General features: G+C 38.2%; 1 protein-coding gene across 2 annotated transcripts in view; it reads right to left on the bottom strand.

Annotated features, from left to right (window-relative positions):
- Positions 1 to 6,112: 6,112 nt before the first annotated feature.
- Positions 6,113 to 24,819, bottom strand: part of WAPL (WAPL cohesin release factor) — a 78,424-nt gene continuing 59,717 nt past the window's right edge. For both annotated transcript variants that reach the window (XM_057308449.1, XM_057308450.1), the window contains exons 10-19: positions 24,373 to 24,484; positions 23,917 to 24,014; positions 22,840 to 22,916; positions 19,834 to 20,009; positions 19,392 to 19,507; positions 18,853 to 19,017; positions 15,471 to 15,678; positions 12,960 to 13,048; positions 8,768 to 8,863; positions 6,113 to 8,466 (exon numbers count right to left, since the gene is read on the bottom strand). In XM_057308449.1, coding sequence (XP_057164432.1) covers positions 8,401 to 8,466; positions 8,768 to 8,863; positions 12,960 to 13,048; positions 15,471 to 15,678; positions 18,853 to 19,017; positions 19,392 to 19,507; positions 19,834 to 20,009; positions 22,840 to 22,916; positions 23,917 to 24,014; positions 24,373 to 24,484 — 1,203 coding nt within the window. In that variant the 3' untranslated portion in view covers positions 6,113 to 8,400. The remainder of the gene's footprint in view (positions 8,467 to 8,767; positions 8,864 to 12,959; positions 13,049 to 15,470; positions 15,679 to 18,852; positions 19,018 to 19,391; positions 19,508 to 19,833; positions 20,010 to 22,839; positions 22,917 to 23,916; positions 24,015 to 24,372; positions 24,485 to 24,819) is intronic.

Here is a 24,819-nt window from a genome sequence, read left to right as displayed (position 1 = left end):
TTCAGGTCTCAAGTTTATGTGATTAATCCATTTTGAGTTTATTTTTGTGTATAGCGTAAGAAAGTGGTCCGGTTTCATTTTTTTTGCATGTAGCTGTACAGTTTTTCCAGCACCATTTATTGAAGAGACTGTCTTTTGCCCATTGCATATTCTTTCCTCCTTTGTAATAGATTAATTGACTACGAAAGTGTGGGTGTATTTCTGGGTTCTCTATTCTGTTCCATTGATCTGTGTGTCTGTGTGCCAGTACCCTACTGTTTTGATTATTGTACCTTTGTAGTATATCTCAAATATACTTGTACACTTGATCTTCGCCAAAAGGCCAAGAAGTGATCAAAATCTGGGATTGTGATACCTCCAGCTTTGTTGTTTTTTCTGAAGATTGCTTTGGCTATTTGGGGTCTTTTGTGGTTCCATACAAATTTTTAGTATTTTTGTTATAGTTAAATGAAAAATGCTTTTGGTATTTTGATAGCAATTGCATTGAATCTGTAGATTGTTTTGAATAGTATGGACTTTTTATCAATATTAATTCTTCCAATTCATGATCATGGAACATCTCTCCATTTGCTTATGTCATCTTCAATTTCTTTCATCAGTATCTTTTAGATTTCAGAGTATAGGTTTTTCACCACCTTGTTTAACTTTATTCCTAGGTATTTTATTATTCTTGGCACAATTGTAAATGAGATTGCTTTCTTTTTTTTTTTTTTAAAGATTTTATTTATTTATTTGACAGAGATAGAGACAGCCAGCGAGAGAGGGAACACAAGCAGGGGGAGTGGGAGAGGAAGAAGCAGGCTCATAGCGGAGGAGCCTGATGTAGGGCTCGATCCCATAACGCTGGGATCACGCCCTGAGCCGAAGGCAGGCGCTTAACTGCTGTGCCACCCAGGCGCCCCATGAGATTGCTTTCTTAATTTCTCTTTCTGCTACTTTGTTATTAGTGTATAGAAATGCAACAGATTTCTGTATATTAATTTCGCATCCCACAAATTTACTGAATTCATTCATCAGTTCTGGTAGTTTTTTTTTGCTGGAGTATTTAGGGTTTTCTATATAAAGTATCATGTCATCTGCAAATAGTTACAGTTTTACCTCCTTCTGAAAAAATGAGTGCCTTTTATTTCTTTTCCTTGACTTCCAGTATGATGTTAAATAAAAGTGGCGAGAGTGTACATCCCTGTCTTGTTCCTGATCCCCAGCAAGTATGAAATTAGCTGTGGGTTTTTCATATATGGCCTTCATTGAGATATGTTCCTTCTGAACCTATTTTGCTTAGTTTTTATCATGAATGGATGTTGTATTTTGTCAAATGCTGTCTTTTTTTTTTTTTTTTTTTAAAGATTTTATTTATTTATGTGACAGAGAGACAGCCAGAGAGAGAGGGAACACAGCAGGCGAGTGAGAGAGGAAGAAGCAGGCTCCCAGCAGAGGAGCCTGATGTGGGACTCGATCCCGGAACGCCGGGATCACGCCCTGAGCCGAAGGCAGACGCTTTAACGACTGCGCTACCCAGGCGCCCCTGTCAAATGCTGTCTTATGCATCTATTGGGATGATCATATGGTTTTTCTCCTTTCTCCTGTTGATGCCGTGTATCATGTTGATTGTAAATATTGAATTACCCTTGCACCCCTGGAATAAATCCTACTTGATCATGGTGAATGATTTTTTTAAATGTATTATTGGATTCCGTTTGCTAGTATGTTGTTAAGGATTTTTGCATCTACGTTCATCAAAGACATTGGCCTATAGTTTTCTGTTTTTGTAGCTTCTTTGATGGTTTTGGGATCAGGTTAATGCTGGCCTCAAAGAATGAATTTGGAAGTTCTCCTTCCTCTTCCATTTTTTGGAATAGTTTAATAGGTATTAACTCCGGGCACCTGGGTGGCTCAGTATGTGGAGGCTCCGACTCTTGGTTTCGGCTCAGGTCATGATCTCATGGGTCATGAGCCCTTAGTTGGGTCCCATGCTCAGTGGGGAGTCTGCTTGAGAGTCTCTCCCTCTCCCTTTGCCCCTCCCCAAACTTGCAAACGTGCTCATGCTTTCTCTCAAATAAATAATATGTCTTTTTAAATTTTTCTTTTTTAATCTTTTTTTTTTTTTTTAAGAATAGGTATTAACTTTTCTTTAAATGTTTGGTGGGATTCACTTGTGCAGCCATCTGGTCCTGGTCTTGATTAGTGATTCAATTCATTGCTGGTAGTCAGTCTGTTCAAATTGTGCATTTCTTCCCGATTCAATTTAGTTAGTTTATATGTTTCTAGGAATTTATCCATTTCTAATATATTGTTCAGTTTGTTGGCATATTATTTTTCATAATATTCTCTTACAATCCTTTATATCTCTGTGGTGTTGGTTGGTCTTCATATTTGATTTTATTTATTCGAGTCCTCTATTTTTCTGTTTTTTTTTTAGAGTCCTCTTTTTTCTTGATGAATCAAGCAAAAAGTTTATCCATTTTGTTTATCTTTTCGGAGAACAAACTCAATGATTCATTGATTTTTTTTTTTTTTAAGTCTATTTCAGGGGTGCCTGAGTGGCTCAGTTGAACATCTGACTCTTTGGGCTCTGGCAGCACCTTAGGGATGTGGGCTTGAGCCCCCTGGCAAGCACCCCATCAGGCTCCACACTCAGCAGGGATCAGCAGGGATCCCATTACCCATGAGATCGTGACCTGAGTCGAAACCAAGAGTCAGTTGCTCAACAGACAGAGCCACTCAGGTGCTCCACATTTCTTATTTGAGTCAGTCTTGGCAAGTTTGGTTTTTCAAGGAATTTGTTTATTTCACTTAAGTTGTAAAACTTAATTGTTTAACTCAGTCATAATATTATCCTTTTAAATGTCTGTAGAGTCGGGGGCACCTGAATGGCTCAGTCAGCTGAGCATCTGACTCTTGATTTCAGCTCGAGTCATGATCTCAGATCGAGCCCCCAGATGGGCTTCACACTCAGCAGGCAGGGTGCTTGAGATTTTTTCCCTCTCCCTCTGCCCCTGCCCACCACCCCCTGCTCATGCCCTCTCTCTCTCTCTAAAATAAATCTTTTTTCTTTTTTCTCTTTTTAAGATTTTACTTATTTGACAGCGAGAGCAAGTGCACAAGCAGGGGGAGCAGCAGGCAGAGGGAGAGGGAGAAGCAGGCTCCCCACTAAGCAGGGAGCCCTATGCTGGGGCAGGGGTGGGGAGGGTTCAGCCCCAGGTGGGATCAAGACCTGAGCCAAGGCAGACGCTGAACTGAGCCACCCAGGGGCCCCTAAATAAAATATTAAAAAAAAAAATGTCTGTAGTTTATAGTGATATTCCATCTTTCATTCCTGACCCTGGTAATTTGTGACTTCTCTTTCTTGTTGATTGGTCCTGCTAAGTGTTTATCAATTTAGTTAAGTTTTCAAAGAACCAAATTTTGGCTTCGGTAAAATCTCTGGGTTGTTTTTTTTAAGATTTTATTTATTTGAGAGAGAATGATAGAGCCTGAGGCAGGGTGGAGGGGCAGAGGGAGAAACAGACTCTCTACTGTACAGGAAGCCAATGCGGGAGGGAGCCACCAAGGCACCCCAAAATTTGTTGGTTAAAAAAAAAATTTTTATTGCTTTCCGCTCTTTTTTTCTTTCCTTCAGTTTACTTGGGCTTAACTGTTTTTTTTTTCCCCCTAGTTTCTTCAGGTAGAAATTTAGATTGTAAGCCTTCTTCCTAAGCATTTAAAGCTATTTTTCCTCTAAGGACTGTTTTACCGGCATCCCATAGATTTTTTTAATTTGAATTTTGTCATTCAACTCAAAAACTATTTTCTGATTTCCTTTGTGATTGAGTCATAGGTTATTTAGAAGTATAGATTTTCAAATGTTATTTTCTACATATTGTACTATATCGACTTCTGATACAATTCCTTATGGTCGAGGCTCCAGTCCTCTGAAATACGTTGAGATTTGTGACCCACATGTAGTCGGTCTTGGTGAAAGCTTCATGAGCATCTGAAGAACTGGTGAGCAGTGTCCCATAAATTTCAGTTAAGTCAACGCAGTTGATCATTCAGATCACTCTTCCTACTTTTAAAAAATGTATCCTATCAATTCCTGGGGGGTGTTAATATACCAAATGGATTGTGACCTACTTGTCTATTTCCTTTTAGTTTTTGCTGTATTTTTAAAGTTCTGCTAGGTGCGTAGACATAATTATTATTCCTTGTTGATACAGTTTTCCCTTCCCCTCATCATTATGAAGAACTGCTTCTTAAACTTAATCTTTTGTCTTAATAGTCACTCCAACTTTGTTTAGTGCTTGCATGGTCTATCTTTTCCCATCCTTTTTCTTTCAAACTATTTGTATTTAGCATGTCTTTTTCAGTTTGACGATCTCTGCCTTATAACTGGGGTATCTGGTATACTTACGTTTGAAATAGTTATTGGTATTGTTAGATTTAGTGGATGTTCTTGTTCCTGTCTTAGCAGGGGGGGTTTTGGGTTTTTGTTGTTGTTGCTGTTGTTGTTGTTGTTGTTTGGCACTTTTACTGAAATCTATTTGCTCTTGCTATTTTTCTCAGGTTGTTTTTGTTACTCTTTCCCCACCTTTCTTTCATTAATCAAATATTTCCGTGTTCCATTTTCATTCTTGTAAGCAACTCTACCTATATGTCTTTGCATTGTTTTTTACTGGATGCTGCACAGATTATAACGTCCATCTCTAACTTATTACGATCTACTAAGTATTAAACTAAGATCTATGAACCTCCCAACAGTAGAGCTCCATTTACCCACACCCTCTGTAATACAACTCTAGATAACAAGTCCTTTTAAGTAACTGAGAACTAGTATAGTTTTCTATTTGTGCTCCTTAAGCCAGTACATAGCCTTTGGAGTCTTCAAAATGCAGAGAAACTAAGGAAATAGAGATTTGACCAAAACACTTAATATTATTCAAATTCTTTGTTCAGTTTATAGATTTTCTAGGGGTGCCTGGCTGGCTCAGTTGGAAGAGCATGTGACGCTCAAGGTCATGAGTTTGAGCCCCATGTTAGGTGTAATTATTTTTAAAAAAATTTTTTTCTAGATCAAGTTATTAATCTATGCAACCAATATCCAGAGACCATTAACTGACAGTGAATTGTGCAAACCTCTTCCAATCCTTCCTTCTAATGTAAGAAAAAACCAGAGGGACATGTTTGAGACATTTTAATAATCACTGAAGTTTGTTCCATTTTCTCCCTGCTTTAGTCACTACCAAGATATTAACAATTCTGGAAATAATTTTAGAGACTTGCAGTTAAAGAGATCCAAACCCAGTGACCTCAGCAATATGAAAGCCATTATCCCAGGCGTCTGAAGTAGTCACAGTACTCTGCTCTGTTGTTGAGAACATTTTAATATCCTGACAGAGTGCAAACACAACTGTTTAGTGAAAGCTACCATTTACTTGGACTTACGCTTTGGAACACAAGTGCTACCGCTTCACATGCACGGTTTCATAGTCTTCACAACCCTGGAGCAAGCAGGAGCCCCATCTCCTAGCTGAATAAGCAGGATGAAAGTTAGTCTGGGAAACTGCTCAAACATATATCAGCACTTGTTTTCCAAACGTGTGTGTGTGGCTTAGGTCTCTCTAGATCCACAGTCTGCACTCTTAAACATGGTTATACACGGTTCATGGCTGTAAGGGGTAAGACTGGATGGCAACTCACAGGAGACGCCCTTCAATCTAGATTTGTGATTAAAAGCACTGAGGAGAGGTTGAGGAATCCACCTGAATTCCATGCAGAAAACTTAAGAGTCTGGCAAGAAGAAAACTGAAAAACTAAAAAGCAACTGTAAAAAAAATAAAAAGTTTTGGGTCATAGAGGGGCAAAAAGACTAAGGGAACGAACTTAAAAAATACATCAAGGGCATAACTATATAAGCAGAAAATCACCATCCTTAACCTGAGTTTGAGAGTTGACGTTACATTCAGAGAAATATTAAAAACATGGAGAAGTACACAATGTTTAACAAAAATTGGTTTTTATGTGTATGCTGAAGGGAAATTCACGTTAACACAGTCATGTTTCCCCTTAGCTATATCAAGTTCATGAGATTTCTTCCTCCAAAAAAGTTCAATAGATTTATGTTAAAGACAACATGTGTATTGAAAGTAGCAATTTTATTTGAGTTAAAATTATTTACAAAAACCCAAAGACATACTTCATGAAACTGGTACAAACTATTTTTTTTTCCTGCCGTTGGCTTTTGCTCCAAAGATCACAGCTGAGAAATACTGTATAAAATAAAAATAGGATTGGATTCAGAAAAGTACTCTACTGTTCTAATTTCCAATTGGTAGTATTTACAGAAATATTTACAATGGAAAAAAAGGTTACTTTAAAACTTTAATTTGCAAGTCAGCCTCAAGTACCCTAAAATGCAGAGTTCTCTGAGGGTTAAAAACACACAAATACACTGCCGCTGGTGAGGTGATTTCTCCCCCCACCCCCCACCAAAGTCTGCATCTCTATCAGTGCTTGACAATTAGTTATTATTTAAAAAACAAAACAAAACAAAAAACTGTTAAACACTGAGGTAAATCAATTCTCAAATGATTACCAGTGTAACAGAAAAATGTAGTTCGCCCTGATTGTTCTCATCCAAACATTTTGTAATATTCTTTACCATCTGCCACAGTCAGTTTACCAAAAATCTGTTCCTTTCCCTAAATCCAATGATTAATAAATATCAATGCACTTTAAAATTATTAAACAAAATACATCTAACTAATTCAATTTTATGAATATCATTTATTGATATACTTTTAAAATAGTTTGCTAAGCTAGCTTTTATACTCAGGGCAAATAAAACCTCAATCTTTCCCAAGTTACACTGGCATAACTATGCTGTTAAAAGGGTGATGGGTGGGGGCTGGGTGGGTAGAAGGAAGGAAACAATTTGCCTGGAATCAGTTACTTCCTTATAGACTTCCCAACAATCTGCATTATCAAAAATAGGAAGACAATAGAAGGCAGCCACTGCATTTAAAAAACATTACAGCTGGCACTGATACAAGAGCCCCGATTTGTCACTTTATACAAGGAAATAACAAAGTCTAAATGAGTAACAATTAGACTTTCAGCTATTTTCCTCAATACACACCAAACTAATATTTTTATGGCTTCAAGTTTTACAAATCCAATGAAGAAACATGATACAACTACCTGAAAGGTATTTTATAAAAGTATTAATGAAAGAGATCTCTGGAAAGCCTGTATTCAGGCCCAATCAACAAAAAAAAAAGTTTAACCAGTGGTCTGAACAGTAATTAACACAAGAAAGATTTGCAATGTTGTGAAATTAAATATATAAAATGTGTTTGTGTGTTCTGTGACTGTTTTCCAAACACAATGTTCTATGAACTAAGAATCTGAATGAAAAAAAGGATCTTCTCTGAACCAGCAATTTAAGGCTTTGCGTTTATGCATTTGATCCTGTCACTCTATAGAAGAATATACACATTATCTGGAAACATGAAGTCCACACTGGTGTTTTAGCTTCCTTGTATTTAACTGTACTGAACAGTAGAAAATATATCTAGAGAGTTCTCCCTCAAAACTTAACGTTTCAAGAGCCTCTCTAGCATTAAGCTGAAACTACCCTGGGTTTGTCTATTTTGCTTTATCCTTTAACAGGGCACATCATCTCACATAATAATCCCTCAAACTGTTGTTGGTCTTCTTGTGTCTACAGCTCTGACTCATCATGGTATGATAACATGGTCATGGTCTCAAAAGTGAAAAATAGCTCAACAACCCAAACCAAATCAAAAATAAAATATACTATTAATCCCTTGTGTCTTTGGATTCCATCTAATTTTAAATATAGACAGTAGTTCAGGGAACAACAATGAAAAAAAATTCACAAAATTATTAAAAGCTTTATTTACGATTGGAATCATTCAACAAAAAAGCAAAAGCAAATGAGCCTGAAAAAGGAACTAAGCTGTTGTCTAGAATGTCCTCAAAACATTCGATACCTCAGTAGCTAAAGCTGCCTTTGCACCTGGCTGGCATGACAACAGTGGCTCAACATACACAGCAGTTGCACTAACAGCAGCACAAATTTTCCCCTTAAAACTTGCCCAGAGTAAAGCAAGAGAGCGAGGGGAGAGTATAAACTCTGCCAAAGTAAGTGTATTTAAATACTGCATGGAATTGTTAACAGCCTGAACCTTTTCCCTCATTTTTGATAGTTGCAGATTGATGTAGTAACTGTCATTTAGCAAATGCAGAATGCATGACGAAGAAATCAGGTGGCCTTAAAAATCCAAACATGAATGATACTGATGAATGTTCTTGGTATATCTTCAAGGACTTCTTTCATGACTTTTCTTTGTCTAAGAACAGCTCCAGCATTACCGAGCACCTGAAGCAAAGGTAAAGCAGCTAGCAGTGTTCCAAGTATTCAATCACTCTAGAGATAGATTTCTGGCCTGTGGTTCCAACAGCACACTGAAGGGAGGGGAAGAGAGGAAGTAACAGTTAATATTTAACAAATTTTAACAAGCATCAAATCAAAGCTTAAATTTTTTAGCTTCACTAAACTGAACACTATGAATCAAAACACACTGAACTGTGGCTTTGATAACAGAATATCAATATATTTGTCCATAACAACAATTATCTTAAAAATAACCCATCAAAAGAGAGTCCCTTTTTGCTTTTAGTCATGAGGGCCGGATAGTATTTTCATTTCTACGGTCATTAATGCACCATATTTATGACGACAGCAGCTGTAATAGAAGCTACTTACAGTAAGATTCATGAAGCTCAGGAATTTTTTGAGCATCTCTGTCATTATTGAAAAGTCCCCTTCTGGCAGATATTCTCGCACAGTGGTCACATTGATCTGAGAAAACAGATCAAAGAAATATTGGTCAGGTGGCAGAAAACAGGAGTTTGCACTGTGTTGCTGGTTTTGGCACATACCTTCTTCCAAACTTCTATGAGGTCCTTGAACTCCTTAACATGCCATTTCCTTTTCCACCCTCCCAAAGTCTGCGCGCACACGCGTGTGTATGTGTGTCCGTCCACTCCCTACCCCATCCCATCCTCAGAAAGGTAAAACTGGCAAAAACTACACCTGCATCCACATTTACTTTTGCAAATATGCAGAACAATGCCTGAAAGAACGAACTGCACTGCTGAGTGTATGTGTGTTGGGGTGGGAAGCAGTGTCAAGAAAATAAAGGGGAAATTGAGAAGGTACTCAGGTGCTTCTGGAGTAACAAAAATCGTCATGTTCCTATGTAGGCTGGGAATTAACTAAAGATAATCTCATTTCGTGAGAGAATGTCAGCAATGCCGGGGGAGGACATTACTCTCTCTATATATATATGGTTATTAACCAATCTGCTACAAGGAAAATATATAACTTGTTTAAAAACCTCTTCTATTTCAATATATTTTTTCAATGTTTTAAAGGTTCATAAACAATAAAAGGAAAGGCTCTTTTAAGTATGTTCACCTACAACAAAAAGCACAAAAAGAAAATCCTGAAATTTTAGGCCACAGGCGGGGGGAAGTTTCTGATTTTTGTTGATGGGGGCAGGGAAAAAGACTATGTATTATGCTTTTAAGAAAGTTGCCACTGGTCCCCTCTCTCTCTTTTTATTTTTTTAAGGTGGGGGGAAGGGAGAGAGAGAGAGAAAATCTTAATCAGGCTCCATGCCCAGCGTAGCACCCGGGGCGGGGGGGGGGGGCTTGATCTGGATCCTGAGATCATGACCTGAGCCAAAAATCAAGAGTTGAATGCTCAACTGACTAACCCACCCAAGCACCCCTCTCTCCTTTTTTTTTAAAAAAAATTCTTGTCAGTGTACTTTTGAAATTATAAAGAAAACAGTATGAATACAGTTTCAGAAAAGACCTAATAAGCGTTACTAAAGTAACCATATGCTAAATCACGCAATATCAATCGCCCATATTCTAAGGGAGCCACCTTCACACCAAAAGCCACCACCCATCCCCAGCTGTGAGTTGGGGGTGCAGATTTACTGCTACCGAGTTAACACTGCAGCTAAAACACAGAGATTTTACAAAATGCTTAAAATATATACTGAAGTGGTGAATATTACAAGGGCAATCCTGATGGCACTACAGAGCTAAAGTAAAGCTGGGTTTAAGAATGTCTTTAAACAATTTCCCAGAAGGCAGCACGACAACTTGGTGCTAGGAAGACTAGTAGCTACGGCGGCTATGAAGGCTGCTCAGCAGAAAAGTGCATTGCTACGATACAAAATAAACGATCAGACCCTGGGTTTTGAGTGAAACCCTCAATAATCAAACCCTTTTCTATCAATTCTCTACAGAATGCAACATACAGTGGCTGGCGCCGTGGGAAGGGCAGTCATAGCACGTGTTTTTAAACAGAGAACAGCAGGTACAAAAAAAAAGCGGGGAGAGCTCTTTCAGCAAAGCATGCAACTCCATCTCGGATTTGTGAGTTTGAGCCCCACACTGGATGCAGAGATTACTTAAATAAACTTAAAAAGAAAAAATGAAAAATGGCATGGCTTATTTGGGAAATTTAGAAAATAGCCAGCAGGTATGACAGATTTAGAAAAAGTAGAAGCAGGGGCGCCTGGGTGGCACGGCGGTTGGGCGTCTGCCTTCGGCTCAGGGCGTGATCCCGGCGTTATGGGATCGAGCCCCACATCGGGCTCCTCCGCTATGAGCCTGCTTCTTCCTCTCCCACTCCCTCTGCTTGTGTTCCCTCTCTTGCTGGCTGTCTCTCTCTCTGTCAAATAAATAAATAAAATCTTTAAAAAAAAAAAAAAAGTAGAAGCAGTTTTAACAAGTTTTACTTGTAGCAGTGAACAAGGTCCTGATACCCTAATGATGGTAAAGCCAAGAAAGACTGGTGATAGTGATCAGACATGCTCTTTGAGAAGTTAGCTGTGGCGGCAGTGTCCAAGATTTCAGGAGTGCAGTGAGAGTGCAGGAAAGACAAACACCAGTGAGAAGACTGGCCACTGCAATGCGCCAGATGCACGGTGTGCAATGGGCGACGACTCAATTCCCCGGGCTTCCTAACCATGCAGCCCTTTACCACAAAAGCCGCACTTACTATAGTACAACCACCCGCTTTCTCATCTCTCTTCCACTTACACAAATTGTAAAGGAAATTGGTTTGCTGAATGTATATCTAGTTTTTTGGGGTTAATCATAATGACCCCCCCAAGGCAATAAAGACATCTAGAGTTCTATGAATTCACAACATTGTCCAGAACTTAAGGACTTCATGATCTCTTTGGAGAAGAGAGATACAGATGAATAGGAATTTATTTACATGAGAAAAATGGCCAAAGATAAATCACATGTGCTAGTATCATAAATTAAGGTACCAATTACTTAAGAAAGAACTGAAACTAGGGTGTGTGCAAAATAGAATACCTAAACATCATTCAATTTAAATAGTATGCCCATTGTTTTTTGGAGACCTGCCTCTCTCTCTTTCCCCTTTGCTTGATGCATGTTTCTCATTTGCCCTTAAAATCTCTGAATTTAAGGAATTAAGGAAAAGGACTGAGCTTAAAAGATTCCAGAAAAGGGGATAAAGATCCTGCAGGGCCTCCACAGCCATGATGAGAACTTTAGTTTTTTCTTGAAAGCCATGGTGCCAGCAAGGACCACAATGGAGCAGGTTACTATGCATTTAAGATCAGAGTTTGACTATAATATAAATATGGGACAGACAGGGAGTCAGGGAAAAAAAAAATACAAAGAAGAAGCCAACACTCCCTTTCACTATAGAAGAGACTTCCATTCTTGCCTCCTTTTTTTTTTTTTTTTAAAGATTTTATTTATTTATTTGACAGAGAGAGACAGCCAGCGAGAAAGGGAACACAAGCAGGGGGAGTGGGAGAGGAAGAAGCAGGCTCCCAGCAGAGGAGCCTGATGTGGGGCTCGATCCCGGAACGCCGGGATCACGCCCTGAGCCGAAGGCAGATGCTTAACCGCTGTGCCACCCAGGCGCCCCCCATTCTTGCCTCCTGAATGCCCTTGGCTCCTAAGGAAAAGAACTTCCTTTTCATTTTAAAATTTGGCTCTTGCACTAGACCTTTCCTTTCCTTAAAAAGTCCTCCCAGTGACTGTCCCAATAGCCAGAACTGTCTGCTTCCATGCTGACTCAGCCCCACCAACTGGACACTAATACCTCTAGTTAAATCATCGTAATCTAAATCTCACATAGTAATCCCATTTTCCTTGCCAGTAAGTGGTTCAAACAAAAGCCATGTGAGCTAATGCTGGCCAAGATAACGGGAAGTCTACTTGGTGCAGTGGGTATGAAGGGATCCTGGGGGAAAAAAAAGCTTTGCTCCTAAAAAGAAACAGACAAGAGGACAAAAGAAAAAGACAACATGCAGAGGATAGTAGGGTTTAAAGACAAATTTTCTGAGTCCTTGATAGTATCACTAACACTACACTTTACCATCTTAAGCCAGCTGAGCACTGGTTTTATTTTTTTTTTTTTTTAAGATTTTATTTATTTATTTGACAGAGAGAGACAGCCAGCGAGAGAGGGAACACAAGCAGGGGGAATGGGAGAGGAAGAAGCAGGCTCCCAGCAGAGGAGCCTTATGTGGGGCTCGATCCCAGAACGTTAGGATCACGCCCTGAGCCGAAGGCAGACGCTTAACGACTGCGCCACCCAGGCACCCCTGAGCACTGGTTTTATATTATGCTTTTACTCCAACCAAAGCCATGTAAATCGATTCATCCATTAGTCAAGAACTTTCTCATTAAATCCAATTACTCCTATTTTGGAATGTACCTTTAAAAGTTCACCAAATGAAAAAAATAATTATAAAAAGTTCGCCAAATATTTGCAAGTTTTAACATGAGGAAAATAAAGTAACACGTAAGTTAATTAGGTAATGGTACAAAGTTGTCACAATGGAATCTTTTTAAGACACATAAAACAATACTGAACTCTTACTTACCGGACTCTCCTGGCAGAGACACCCAAGAAGGAGCGCTGTGTATGAGGCCACAATGCAATCCTCCATGTGTTTGCCAGCGTGCTGAAGGGCTGAGAATATGTGAACAAAAAACTGTAACAGTGTATCACCAAAACCAAACAAAAAACAACAAAAAAACAACCTCACCCAGAACACCAACAATTCTGTTAGTTATCTTTTCTACAGAACTCCTTAAACATTGATAGATGGTGCTAGGAAAATGGGATAGCCACACAAATTAACAAAAAATTACGCAAATGGTAGAGGGACCTTCATATAAGCACAAAAACCATAGAATTATTTTTTTTTAAAGATTTTATTTATTTATTCGACAGAAATAGAGACAGTCAGCGAGGGAGGGAACACAAGCAGGGGGAGTGGGAGAGGAAGAAGCAGGCTCATAGCGGAGGAGCCTGATGTGGGACTCGATCCCATAACGCCGGGATCACGCCCTGAGCCGAAGGCAGACGCTTAACCGCTGTGCCACCCAGGCGCCCCACAAAAACCATAGAACTCTTAGACAAAAATAAAGGACTAAATCTTTATGACCTCAGGTTAGGAAATGGCTTCTTAGATACCACACCAAAACCAAGAAGTGACAAAAATTAGATAAACTGAACATCAAAACTTAAAACTTTTGTCTTTCAAAAGACACCATCAAGAAAGTGAAGAGGCAAGGGAGATATGTAAATGAGCAATAAGCACGTGAAAACATGCTTGACACCATTTATTCAATGGGGAACTGCAAATCAAGTGACATATACCTTCACAGCCACTAGGATGGCTAAAATAAAAAAGACAACTATTTGTAAGGATTTGGAAAAACCAGAACCCTTATATACGGCCAGCAGGAATGTAAAATGAAGCAGTCATTTTGGGAAAGAGTATGGTAGTTCCTTAAACTATTCAACACTGAGTTAATTTCACCCAAGAGAAGTGAAAATGTATGTTCACAAAAAAACTTGTACATTAATGTTATGTCACAGCAGCATCATTCGTAAGAGCCACAGGTGGACACAACCCGAACATCCATCAACCGATGACTAGATAAAGTGAGGTACACATCTACAATGGACTATTTGGCTATAAAAAGGTATTAAGTACTAATAACATGTTACAACATGAATGAACCTTGAAAACATTAGGGTGAATGAAAGAAGCCAGTCACAAAGGGCACATATTATTCCATTTATAGGAAATGTCCAGAACAGGCAAATTCAGAGACAGAATTAGTGGTTGCCACTGGCTGCGGAGGGGAGAACAGGGAGTAATGGCTGCTAAATGGGTATGGGGTTTCTTTTGGGGGTGATAAAAATGTTCTGAAATTACACAGTGGTGATGGTTGCACAACCTTGTGAATGAACTGAAAACTACTCAACTGTTCACTTTAAAAGGGTAAATTTCACCTTGTTATGGGCTGAACTATGGCCCCATCCCCTGCATATGTTGAGCTCCCAACCCCCAGTACCACAAGGTATGACGACACTTGGATAGGGTGTTTAATTAAAGAGGTAGTTTAAATGAGGTCACTGGGGTGGGTCCTAATCTGCCTGCCATCCTCATAACAGGAGATTAGAACAAAGATATACACAGAGGGAAGACTATCTAAAAAGATAGGCAAAAGATGGCCATCTACAATCTAAGCTCGGATAGACAAGCGTGAGACCAACCTGACACACTGATCCTCCAGAACTGTGAGGAAATCCATGTCTGTTGTTTAAGCCACTCCGTCTACAGTACTTTGCTACAGCAGTCCTCAAAAGCTAACACTTACCCCAGTTATTAAAAAAGACTGCTAAGCAACCCGAAATATTATGCCAAAGGAAACATGAATACTTAGTGAGAAAATGGAACAGCAATTCCTTATGATACTAGAACTAACGGCATTAGTGGAACAGTGGGCATAAGAGAAAGACGCTAGACTCAGAGAAAGACATTTGCTGGGACTTGCTTCCTAGCTTGGTGAGGCTAAACATATTATTTAATTTCGTAACTTGAGTGATAAATGGCTATCCCGCAGTACCTGCATAAACAATAAATCCAATACCAGCTGCTGACAACAGATAATAAACGTAATGTCTCCGTCAGTGTATTCCTTACTGTGCTTGCAAGCTACGACATACCATGTGAGAACTATTACTCTAATTTATGATAATAAATCTCAATTTATAAAGTGAGGCTCATAAAAGAATCTCAAAATTTCAAAACCGTAAAAACCTTTAGGAGTCTGATTGCTCAACCACTGTCTTTTCAGGTGAGTAAAGAAAGGCCAGAGCAGAAAGGAAGGCAGACCTTTCCTGCACTGCATGTATGCCTTCCTCACTGCTAGGAAGCCGGCAAAGGACTCCTATGAGCACTGAAATACTACAGCTTGTCTGCACTGAACTAGAGAGGCCATAAAATAACTGCAAGATTATGACAACACATGAATTAAAAATGTTTCAGAGGGAGAAAACATATCCAATTTGAATACACTACTTAAAATAAAGGTACCTTTATTGAGGTCAAGTTCTTCATCCTCCTCCTCCTTCTTATGTTTCTCTTCTGCACCATCGGCCTTTTCAGTTGATACCCACTGTATTTCTCCACTTGTCTCTTGCCACTCTCCACTCTTATCATGCTGAGTGGTGGGAGCATCTTTGATCAATTCATCTGTTTTACTTTCTGCCAACTGGGCTGCTCGTTCTCGCTCAAGGAATAGCTGATAAAAATTATTTTTTAATAATTTTGAATCATTAAAAGAACACCAAGCAACATGTATGTACCCAAATATACGGTATGTTTGCTTTTAAATTCACTAACCCTAAGAAGCATGCTGTCTGGTTAAAGGGGTAACAACAAAAGCTTTTACTCTACATCCAACTGAAGGCAAAAAGGAAAGTATAGATGCTGCTGGGATTCAATCAGGTAAACTAAATATATCAACTAATGATACAGGCATTCTGTTTGCAGGGATGCAAATCTCAACACTCGCCCTTGAACTGGATATGACAGGCTATTTCAAGCAAAATACACAAACTTGATGTAAAAAAATTTTTTTAAAGCCTGAACAGACTGAATAAATTAACAAAGGACACCAAATAAAACTACGTGATATTGGGGAAAAGCAACACGGCCTCTTTAAGAAGAATTTAAAGAGAGAAACAGTCGGTTAAGTGTCTAACTCTTGATTTCGGGTCAGGTCATGATCTCAGGGTAATGAAATCGAGCCCTGTGTCAGGCTCTGCACTGGGTGTGGAGCCTGCTTAAGACTCTCTCTCTCTCCGGGATGCCTGGGTGGCTCAGTCGGTTAAGCATCTGCCTTCGGCTCGGGTCATGATCCCAAGGTCCTGGGATCGAATCCCACATAAACCTCTTTGCTCAGCAGGGAGCCTGCTTCTCCCTCTGCCTGCTGCTTCCCATGCTTTTGTGTGTGTGTGTGTGTGTGTGTGTGTGTGTGTGTGTGTGTGTGTGCGCGCGCGCGCGCACTCTCTCTCTCTCTCTGACAAGTAAATAAAATTTAAAAAAAAATTCTCTCTCTCCCTCTGCCCCTCCCCGCCACCCACCCTGCTGGCTTGCTCACTCAGATAGACAGATATTAAAAAAATAGAGATAAACAAGAACTAGTAAAAATAAGCAAAAGGTCTCAAGAGGACTCAGAACTGAACCTCAATTAATATTATTAACAATGGAAGTACACTGTGAGAACTAAATCACAAAGGAACCACTGAATCCCTTGCTTTCATGTACTTTATTTTCCTTGTGTTGGTGCAGAGCTGAATGTATGGGAAGTATTTACTGATATGATTTGGGAAGAACTCCAAGATACTAAAAACAACTACCTGAAAATCAAATGCCAAATAGATCTCAAAAATTTGCTGAGTATAGAGAAGAGTGGTATATAAACTTTAATACCCTTAGGAAAATAAAATTTGAGCTTTATATAAAAGTCATATTAAAATTTCTTAAAAATTAGGGGATCCCAAGACCCCTCTAGAGAATCTCTGAGGTCAAAATCATATTCATAATAATACTGACTTCTTCTTTCATTCTCTCATGAGTGCACGGTGTTTTCCAAGATCTACCTGTGGTTATGTTATGCTCTGATGGCTAATGGAAGAAGTGTCTTTGTTTTATAATTTTCGCAGTTTTGATTTCAGATTCAATAAATATCAATAGATCGAACATACATAAACAAAAATTCTCCGGAGTCCCCAATAATTTCTAAGAGTGTAAAAGAACTCCTGAGATAAAAATATTTGAGAAGAGAATGATGGGGTCCTAGTTATAACTCAGGAAAAGATCAAGTTGTTGTGGACTACCTTCTTTCAAGTATTACTAGTTTCAAAAAGGCCAAAAGGATTAACAGGGTAGCAAAGGTCTCAAAAACAATGAAATGGACAAATCATTACCAATTCTGAACATGTACAAATTGTCATTTAAGGAAAGAAATAACAAAGGTAGTTAGGAACCTATTAGACTGGGGGGAAAAAAGTTAAAAACTGCAATGCCCACCACTATCAAGAAACAAAAATTCACATGCAGTTTTTTGGGAAAAGTGTAAACTGAGGAGAGGGACTATGTTTAGTAGCTGGGATCAGGTGAATTAGGGACACTGATTTTTATTTTTACTTCATTTTTTAAAAGTTTATTTAATCTCTACACTCAATGCGGGGCTCGAGGTCCTAACTCTGAGATCAAGAGCCTCACGCTCCTCCAACTGAGCCAGCCAGGCACCCCACAGAGAGATCAAATTCTTTTAAAGATTTTTATTTTATCTATTTGTCAGAGAGAGAGTGCACAAGCAGCGGGTATGGCAGGCAGAGGGAGAAGCAGGCTCCTGCTGAGCAAGGAGCCCGATGTGGGACTGGATCCCAAGACCCTGGAGTCATGATCTTAGCTGAAGGCAGACGCTAAACCAACTGAGCCACCCAGGCGTCCCTCAATTTTTATTTTTTAATTTTTTTTGTTAGTGTCCAATAATTTATCAGTTTCTTATAACATCCGAGACATCAAATTTTAACTATACATATTCTGATACAATTCTTTTTTTTTTTTTTTTAAGATTTTATTTATTTATTCGACAGAGATAGAGACAGCCAGCGAGAGAGGGAACACAAGCAGGGGGAGTGGGAGAGGAAGAAGCAGGCTCATAGCGGAAGAGCCTGATGTGGGGCTCGATCCCAGAACGCCGGGACCACGCCCTGAGCCGAAGGCAGACGCTTAACTGCTGTACCACCCAGGCGCCCCTTTTTTTTTAAGATTTTATTCATGTATTTGAGAGACAGCATGAGGTGGTGGCAGGGAGGGAGAGGGAGAAGCAGGCTCCCCACTGAGCAGGGAGCCCAATGCTGGGGTCAATCCCAGGACTCCAGGATCGTGACCTGAGCCAAAGGCAGATGATTAACTGACTGAGCCACCCAGGCACTCCCTGGCACAATTCTTAAGCCAGGAAATTACTCCACAGACATACTCTGAAAAGTATTCCCTCACCCCCCAAAAGGGGAAAGGTATGGCCCAATATTTAGGAACACAAAGTACTAGACACAGATCAGACCAGAAGTAAATGCTTGAAGGACTTGAACTGGATGGGATTGGGGCTGGGATGTGATTTCTAATTTGTTATTAATAATTTTCTGATTCATCAACAAATACGCCTTGTTTCTGCTTTTCACTAATAATGCCTAAGGAGTGAACTGTCAGTGGAGTAAAGTAAGGAAGGGTATAAATTCCAACCCAGTGCACCTCTCAGTAAACTAGTAAGGTTGAGAGAGAGAGACAGACAGAAGACACATACATACAAACACACAGAGAGGAGGAGGGGGGTGCAACTGATGAAGAAGTTGGACAATGCAACAAACTGAAGGTGTTCACTTGTTTTGAAGTTGTTCCTTACCTGCACTAAAGCCTGAACAGCATGAATCTGTCCAGCTATCCTTAAACTATCATCTCCTTCTCCACTACAGAGGGAAGAATCAAAAGAACACGATGTTTCCATGTTGACAAGACAGTGCCGATTCCGAGCACTATACTCCACTAGATTTATCAGTAGACCTAAGCCCTACAAAAATGAAAACATGCATATTACCACAGGTGAGAATTAAAAGCACATCACCACAATATACATAACTTTTGTAGGCAGCTAGAACCCTAATCAGTGTTCTACCACCCACTAAATGGTTAAAAACCAGTATGTAAGATGATGGGCTTCCCAATGATTTCACTGCTTTTTAAAAATTGCTTTTAGTTCTTATACTTTTAATTTTCGCACAGAACCCTTAAGAGCTCTCTTTTGTATTACAAGGTATGTTCACAAGGAACCCAGTGAAATACACAATATATCAAATGGTTGGTTCTCAAACCCAAAATTAAGATGAAGTTTGTATTATCTCAATAGATCAAATACTCCTTTCTGAAACAGTCACCCCAACTCACCAGCACTCGAATATCAAATCTCTGCTCCTGAGGTAGGTACTTTGGAACCTGAAGCACACAGTTCATTGCTGTGCCAATCAAGCCATCCTGTTCTCCTGTTTTGGTGCTGCCCCACTCTGAAATAAGGAATGTTAACAACGTGAAAATTGACTGATTCCTCTATATGACACTAATAACCAATATTCATTAACACTGACATTAAAAGTTAGAAACATATAGCTATTTCTTTATTGAAATATATTTTTGACTGTATTATATCCAAACCAAGCTATGAGGCTGGTCCTAAAAATACTACCCCTAAAAGTAGTTGTATCTATACGTAAGTGAATTACATGATGGCAATTAAAAAAAATCACTACATCTAGAAACAAGGGGAATGACTTGTTTTTACATGTAATATACAAGCTTTCAGTGACAATACATATAAAAAAATACTACTTACCATTATCATTCGTTAAATTGAGCAACACCCCAATGATGGCCCTCATGCAGTCTTCTACTGCTTTGCCCACATGGTTGGTTACATTCTGGTGAGGCAGAGGCTTACTGTCAGGTAAGCATATACTGTTCTCAGCACGGTTATACTGCTGAATCAATCCTTCACAATGTTGTAATGCTCTTAAGAGAAAACAAAACGTAGACTATTATGCTAAACAAAATCAGTTACACTAAGAATTTCTACTTACTTGTATTTTGAATCTGTCATAAATGCTGCCAAACTAATTTCTCTTTCTACTCCAGAAGTTATAATGTATTAACTATTTAATCATATACCAAGCGTGTCTAATACCACACTAAGTGCTAAATTTTATTTTGAGAAAACTCGATTTAAATTTTTCTAAGCAAAGTTAAAATTATAAACTCAATGCAGCAGTTTACATCTGTACTACTTAAAGCTGTCCCCATTTTACCAATCTCTCCAACACAACAGACCTACCACAAGCCCTCCCCAAACAAGGTAAAACCTCTAAGAGCTAACACTGGACATTTCTGAATTTCATTCAGATGTTTTTCATTTAGGATGCAAGCTCTTAGCAGGTACAGAAGAGTATTTGTTAATAATTCATAATAAATAAACTTGTATAGATGGTATTAAATACTTCGTAAACATCAGAGCAAATCGTATTTTTTAACATGAGGTCATTTAACTGACATGTCTCCTGGCAGCCCTATAAGGGTATCAGCTGCATCCCAAGGATTCTCAAGATGCTATCCAAAATAACAAGGAAACGTAATCCTTACGTGAGTCTAGTATTTCTGAAGCCTCTCTTTAAATCACCAGGTCCATTAATTTAAAAAAGTCTATGAGAGACGAAGTAAACTGACTCACAGTTGATTCCTCATGTCCTTTATGCACCATACAAAACCCTTAAAGCACTAAATCTAATCCCTCTCTAGCCTCTCCTTAAAACATACCATATGGGTAGGAAGGTGTTCCTCATGTCTAATCTAAAATAATTTGTTGTTTAAATGTTTGAAGATGTTAGCCAGAAGTATCACGCTGTTATTGTTAACTGCCTTCAGCAGTATTGAACTAAATCACGGTTTGGGTTGGTAAATGAGGGGAGAACAGCAGGGGTGTATCATTTTAATCTTTCATATGCTATCTCTGCATTTATCAGAGTCCCACTGAAATGTTCAAAAAGCCAGAGGAGTGGTATTTCACAAACATCCAATTCTGACCTCTACTACCACTTCTAAAAAGTCTGACAGAAAATTCCTATTCACAATGAAAGACATGAAAACTATCATATTAAATACCTCCTTTTGGAAGATACTTGTCAGGGGTCATGAAGTATATAAGAGACATTTTTAAAGAAGTAAATAGATTTAACTTGCAAGAATACTCTTTGGTAAGGGAGGATAAAACTTTGGTAACAAACAACTAGAATACATGCCGTAAGGGCACTAAGTATGATAGAAAATTTACAAATATAAGGCAAAAAAGGAGAGGGGAAACCTACGAATCTATTGGAAACTAAACACTACCAGAAATTTGAGACTATCGGAAAACTGAATACTGACTGGACGTATGATAATATTAAGCAATCAATAATTTATAGGGTAGGAAAATAGTATTGTCATTACATCTTTTAAAGAGTCCTCTTTTAAGATATTATATATACTCAAGTCATTTAATGGATTAAATTACACAAAATCTGTAATTTGCTACAAAATAATATAGAAGGGTTATGAAGAGGGTTACAGATGGAAACAAGACTGGCCATGGGTGATGATTATTCAAGCTGAATGGCATGTGCATCAGGATTTATCATACTATTTTGTCTATTTTTGTCTATGTTTGAAATGTACCAAAATAAGAGATTTTAAAAAACAGATGAACTTGAGTCAGGCTACAGTGGGTCTTTTGATTATTCCAAGGACTTTGGACACACATTCAAAGACAATAAGGAATCAGAGATGTGGCGTTTGGGGTTATTTTTAAAAAGTTGAGCCCCTGTGGTATTGTGTTGGACAGGCTGGAGGCCAGAGAACTAGGGCAGAAATATCAAGAATCAGGATGGAAATACCAGAAAGAACCTGTTGTACTAAACTCGAACCAAGGCTGGAGACAGAACTGGGAATTTTACACGAACTAAGGTGATGGCATTAGCCTGATGTCATGCAAGTTGGGCAGAGAGAGTGAAATGGGAGCTGCATGGAGATCTGGAAAAATAGGTATGAAGGACAGAAGAGGGTTAGAAAAGGTCATTTACAATAAAAATAAGGAGTAATACTTAGTTTTTACCACATGCTAAGAATTGTTTAGGTCTTTACATATACATTAACACTTTAACAGATATTATACACAATATATATGAGACATAAACATCATTTAAAATATTTTAAAATATGTATTTTACATATAAACGTAATATTTAACAAAGATATTTTTGAAAATGTTGTATATAATTTAACACATAGTAACATATATATATAAACTCTTTTTATTATGAAAACAACCTCAGGTAGGTAAATGCAATTATTACCCCCTTCTGAAGAACTTGTAGCAAGTGAATGACTAGCCCAAAGTGACAGGGCTGAAGTCATGAAGCTGGGATCCACATTTAGTCATTCTGCTCCAGAGTGTGTACTCCTAAAACTTTTGTACTATACTGTACTACTTCTGGTTCATGGGCCTTGACAGAAGTATCTTATGAAGGAAGAAGATGCAATCATATTTCCTTTACAGTCAACTCAAATGCTTTAGATAAATAGCATGTATTTTTTTTAAAGGTTCATTTATTTTAGAAAGAGAGCAAGAGAGAAAGCACACAGCAGGAGGGGCAGAGGAAGAGAGAAAATCTCAAGTAGACTTCCTGCTGAGTGGGGAGCCCAACAATGGGGCTTTATCTCATGACCCTAAGCCAAAACCAAGAGTTGGATGCTTAACCAACTGCACCACCCTGGCGCCCCAATAAATAGCATGATATTTAAGAAAACTTACTTAGCTGAAGAGACAATGAGTTGTGAATCTTTATAAGCTATCAAGTAGCTTTGATTCTCTGGATTATGCACTGTTACCTAAAAGGGAAAAAATTTGAAATAATTGTGGCAATCCATAGCTTTCATTCATTCACATACAACATATATCCCTTATACTGTTAAAGACAAAGATATGGAAGAATCGGCTGTCATCTAAGGGAATAACCAACGTGTTCCAGATTTAAAATTCCAGAGCTGTTCCTTCATTACAAAATTAAAACACTGTTATAATTGCTTGCTCATAAGTAACATATTCTGCACTACACATTCACTGTTATGAATTACCCACTCTGAATGTCAGAAAAGAGCAGTCTCTTACTTACAAACTAATAAAGTCCGAAGTGGATTCATTTAGAATAAAAAAATGCGATCTGTTTAATGCACCTGAAGCACTCTAAAAGCTAGAAAGAACAATTTTAATTTTGTCTATTTCAGGAACTTTTAATTCACACTAGATTGTTTTCCCAAAGAGGTTTCAGAAAGTACTTCACTAATCCAATCTGGTCAATACTACATTCTGAAACACACTGGCCGCATAAATTGTAACCTACACTGAACTAGGTTAAATCATTCATAAAAGCCAAAGAACAAACATACTTAGGGCATACACAGTTCAAGAGTATCATTCTTCTAAGCCAAATATTATTATAATCTGCGATTACAAACCATGTGACCCAATTAGCTAAATCGAGGAAATCCTTATTAATTAAAAAAAAAAAACCTGACAGCTCTTAACTATCATTTTCCACAAACAAGTTAATATATTTAGGAATTCCACGTTAAGGAAAGAACAGTAACATTCTGAAATAAAAACAAACTTGACATGCAAGTTTCCCAAAAAGTGACAATATGCATATTCTTAAACTAAACTGGTTATTTGACTTGTTCATTAACATTGGCTGCTCAAAGAATGCATAACAATTTCAGTTTGGATTAACAAAAGTAAAACTTTGGGGATATTTAATATAAAATATCTGACAGTCTCCCATACACAGCCATAATTAACTTTCCCAACATAGCTGTCCATACTTATACTTACACTTTCTAAAACTCGTAAACATCTCTCTGCTCCCCACAATGAGGCTACCAGTTTCTCTTCGTCTTCATCTCTACTTAAATGATCCACACATTCTTTCACTAGGAGAAACAAAATGGATATAAAATTAGCGGGTCTCATCACCTCAGTATTTATCCCCTGAACTAACATTAAAAGCCATTTGTACACACATGAGTATGCTGGAGGCTCTGTGAACATTATTTACTCAAAGTTTTATAAAACTCTGCGATGTAGAAATGTATGAGCCTCTTATTGTAATTATTTTCATAATTCCAATATCAAAGTGCAAATGGCCTTTCCTTTAAAAGTTCAATATTTTCAAGATGCTCCTAAAAAATAGATCTTTTTAAATTGATGCAATTTCTTCAAGATGTACATAAAATATTTTCTCCAGGTTAAAAATAACACATAAAAATATTATACATGTTTATGTCATACCTTTATCTACAATATGATCCAGACCACCCAAAAGCCGGAGTTCTTCTTTAAACCAGTCTCCTGCTCGTTTAGAAGTAAGGGACAGCAAGGTCTCCATAGCTAAATGCCCAGTCTAAAAATGAGAGGCATCATTAGTGAATATTGACTCTTAGCAATAATTCTGAGGGAACACTTCTAGAGACTTTTTTAGAAAGATTCACTGCATGCTACCAGCCCACAGGATTCTTTATAATACAGTAAGTGCTTTTATAAGTAAAAATGAACTAATTTTTATCAGAATAGTCTAAGTTGAAGAAACATTTTTAATTACTGGCTTGTTTTCACAGAGAAAATCCCTTATTAAAAGTAGTATATCATTTCAATTCAATAAAATAAATGGTGGTACTGTTATTTCTTTGGTATACAAGCACAAAGATAGGACTGTTGAATCAAAGTGCATATATATAA

The sequence above is a fragment of the Ursus arctos genome, unplaced genomic scaffold (genome assembly GCF_023065955.2).
Source record: "Ursus arctos isolate Adak ecotype North America unplaced genomic scaffold, UrsArc2.0 scaffold_7, whole genome shotgun sequence".
Lineage (NCBI taxonomy): Eukaryota > Metazoa > Chordata > Mammalia > Carnivora > Ursidae > Ursus > Ursus arctos.
The sequence above is the reverse complement of the archived record's forward strand: the minus strand, read 5'-3'. Positions and strand labels throughout refer to the sequence as shown.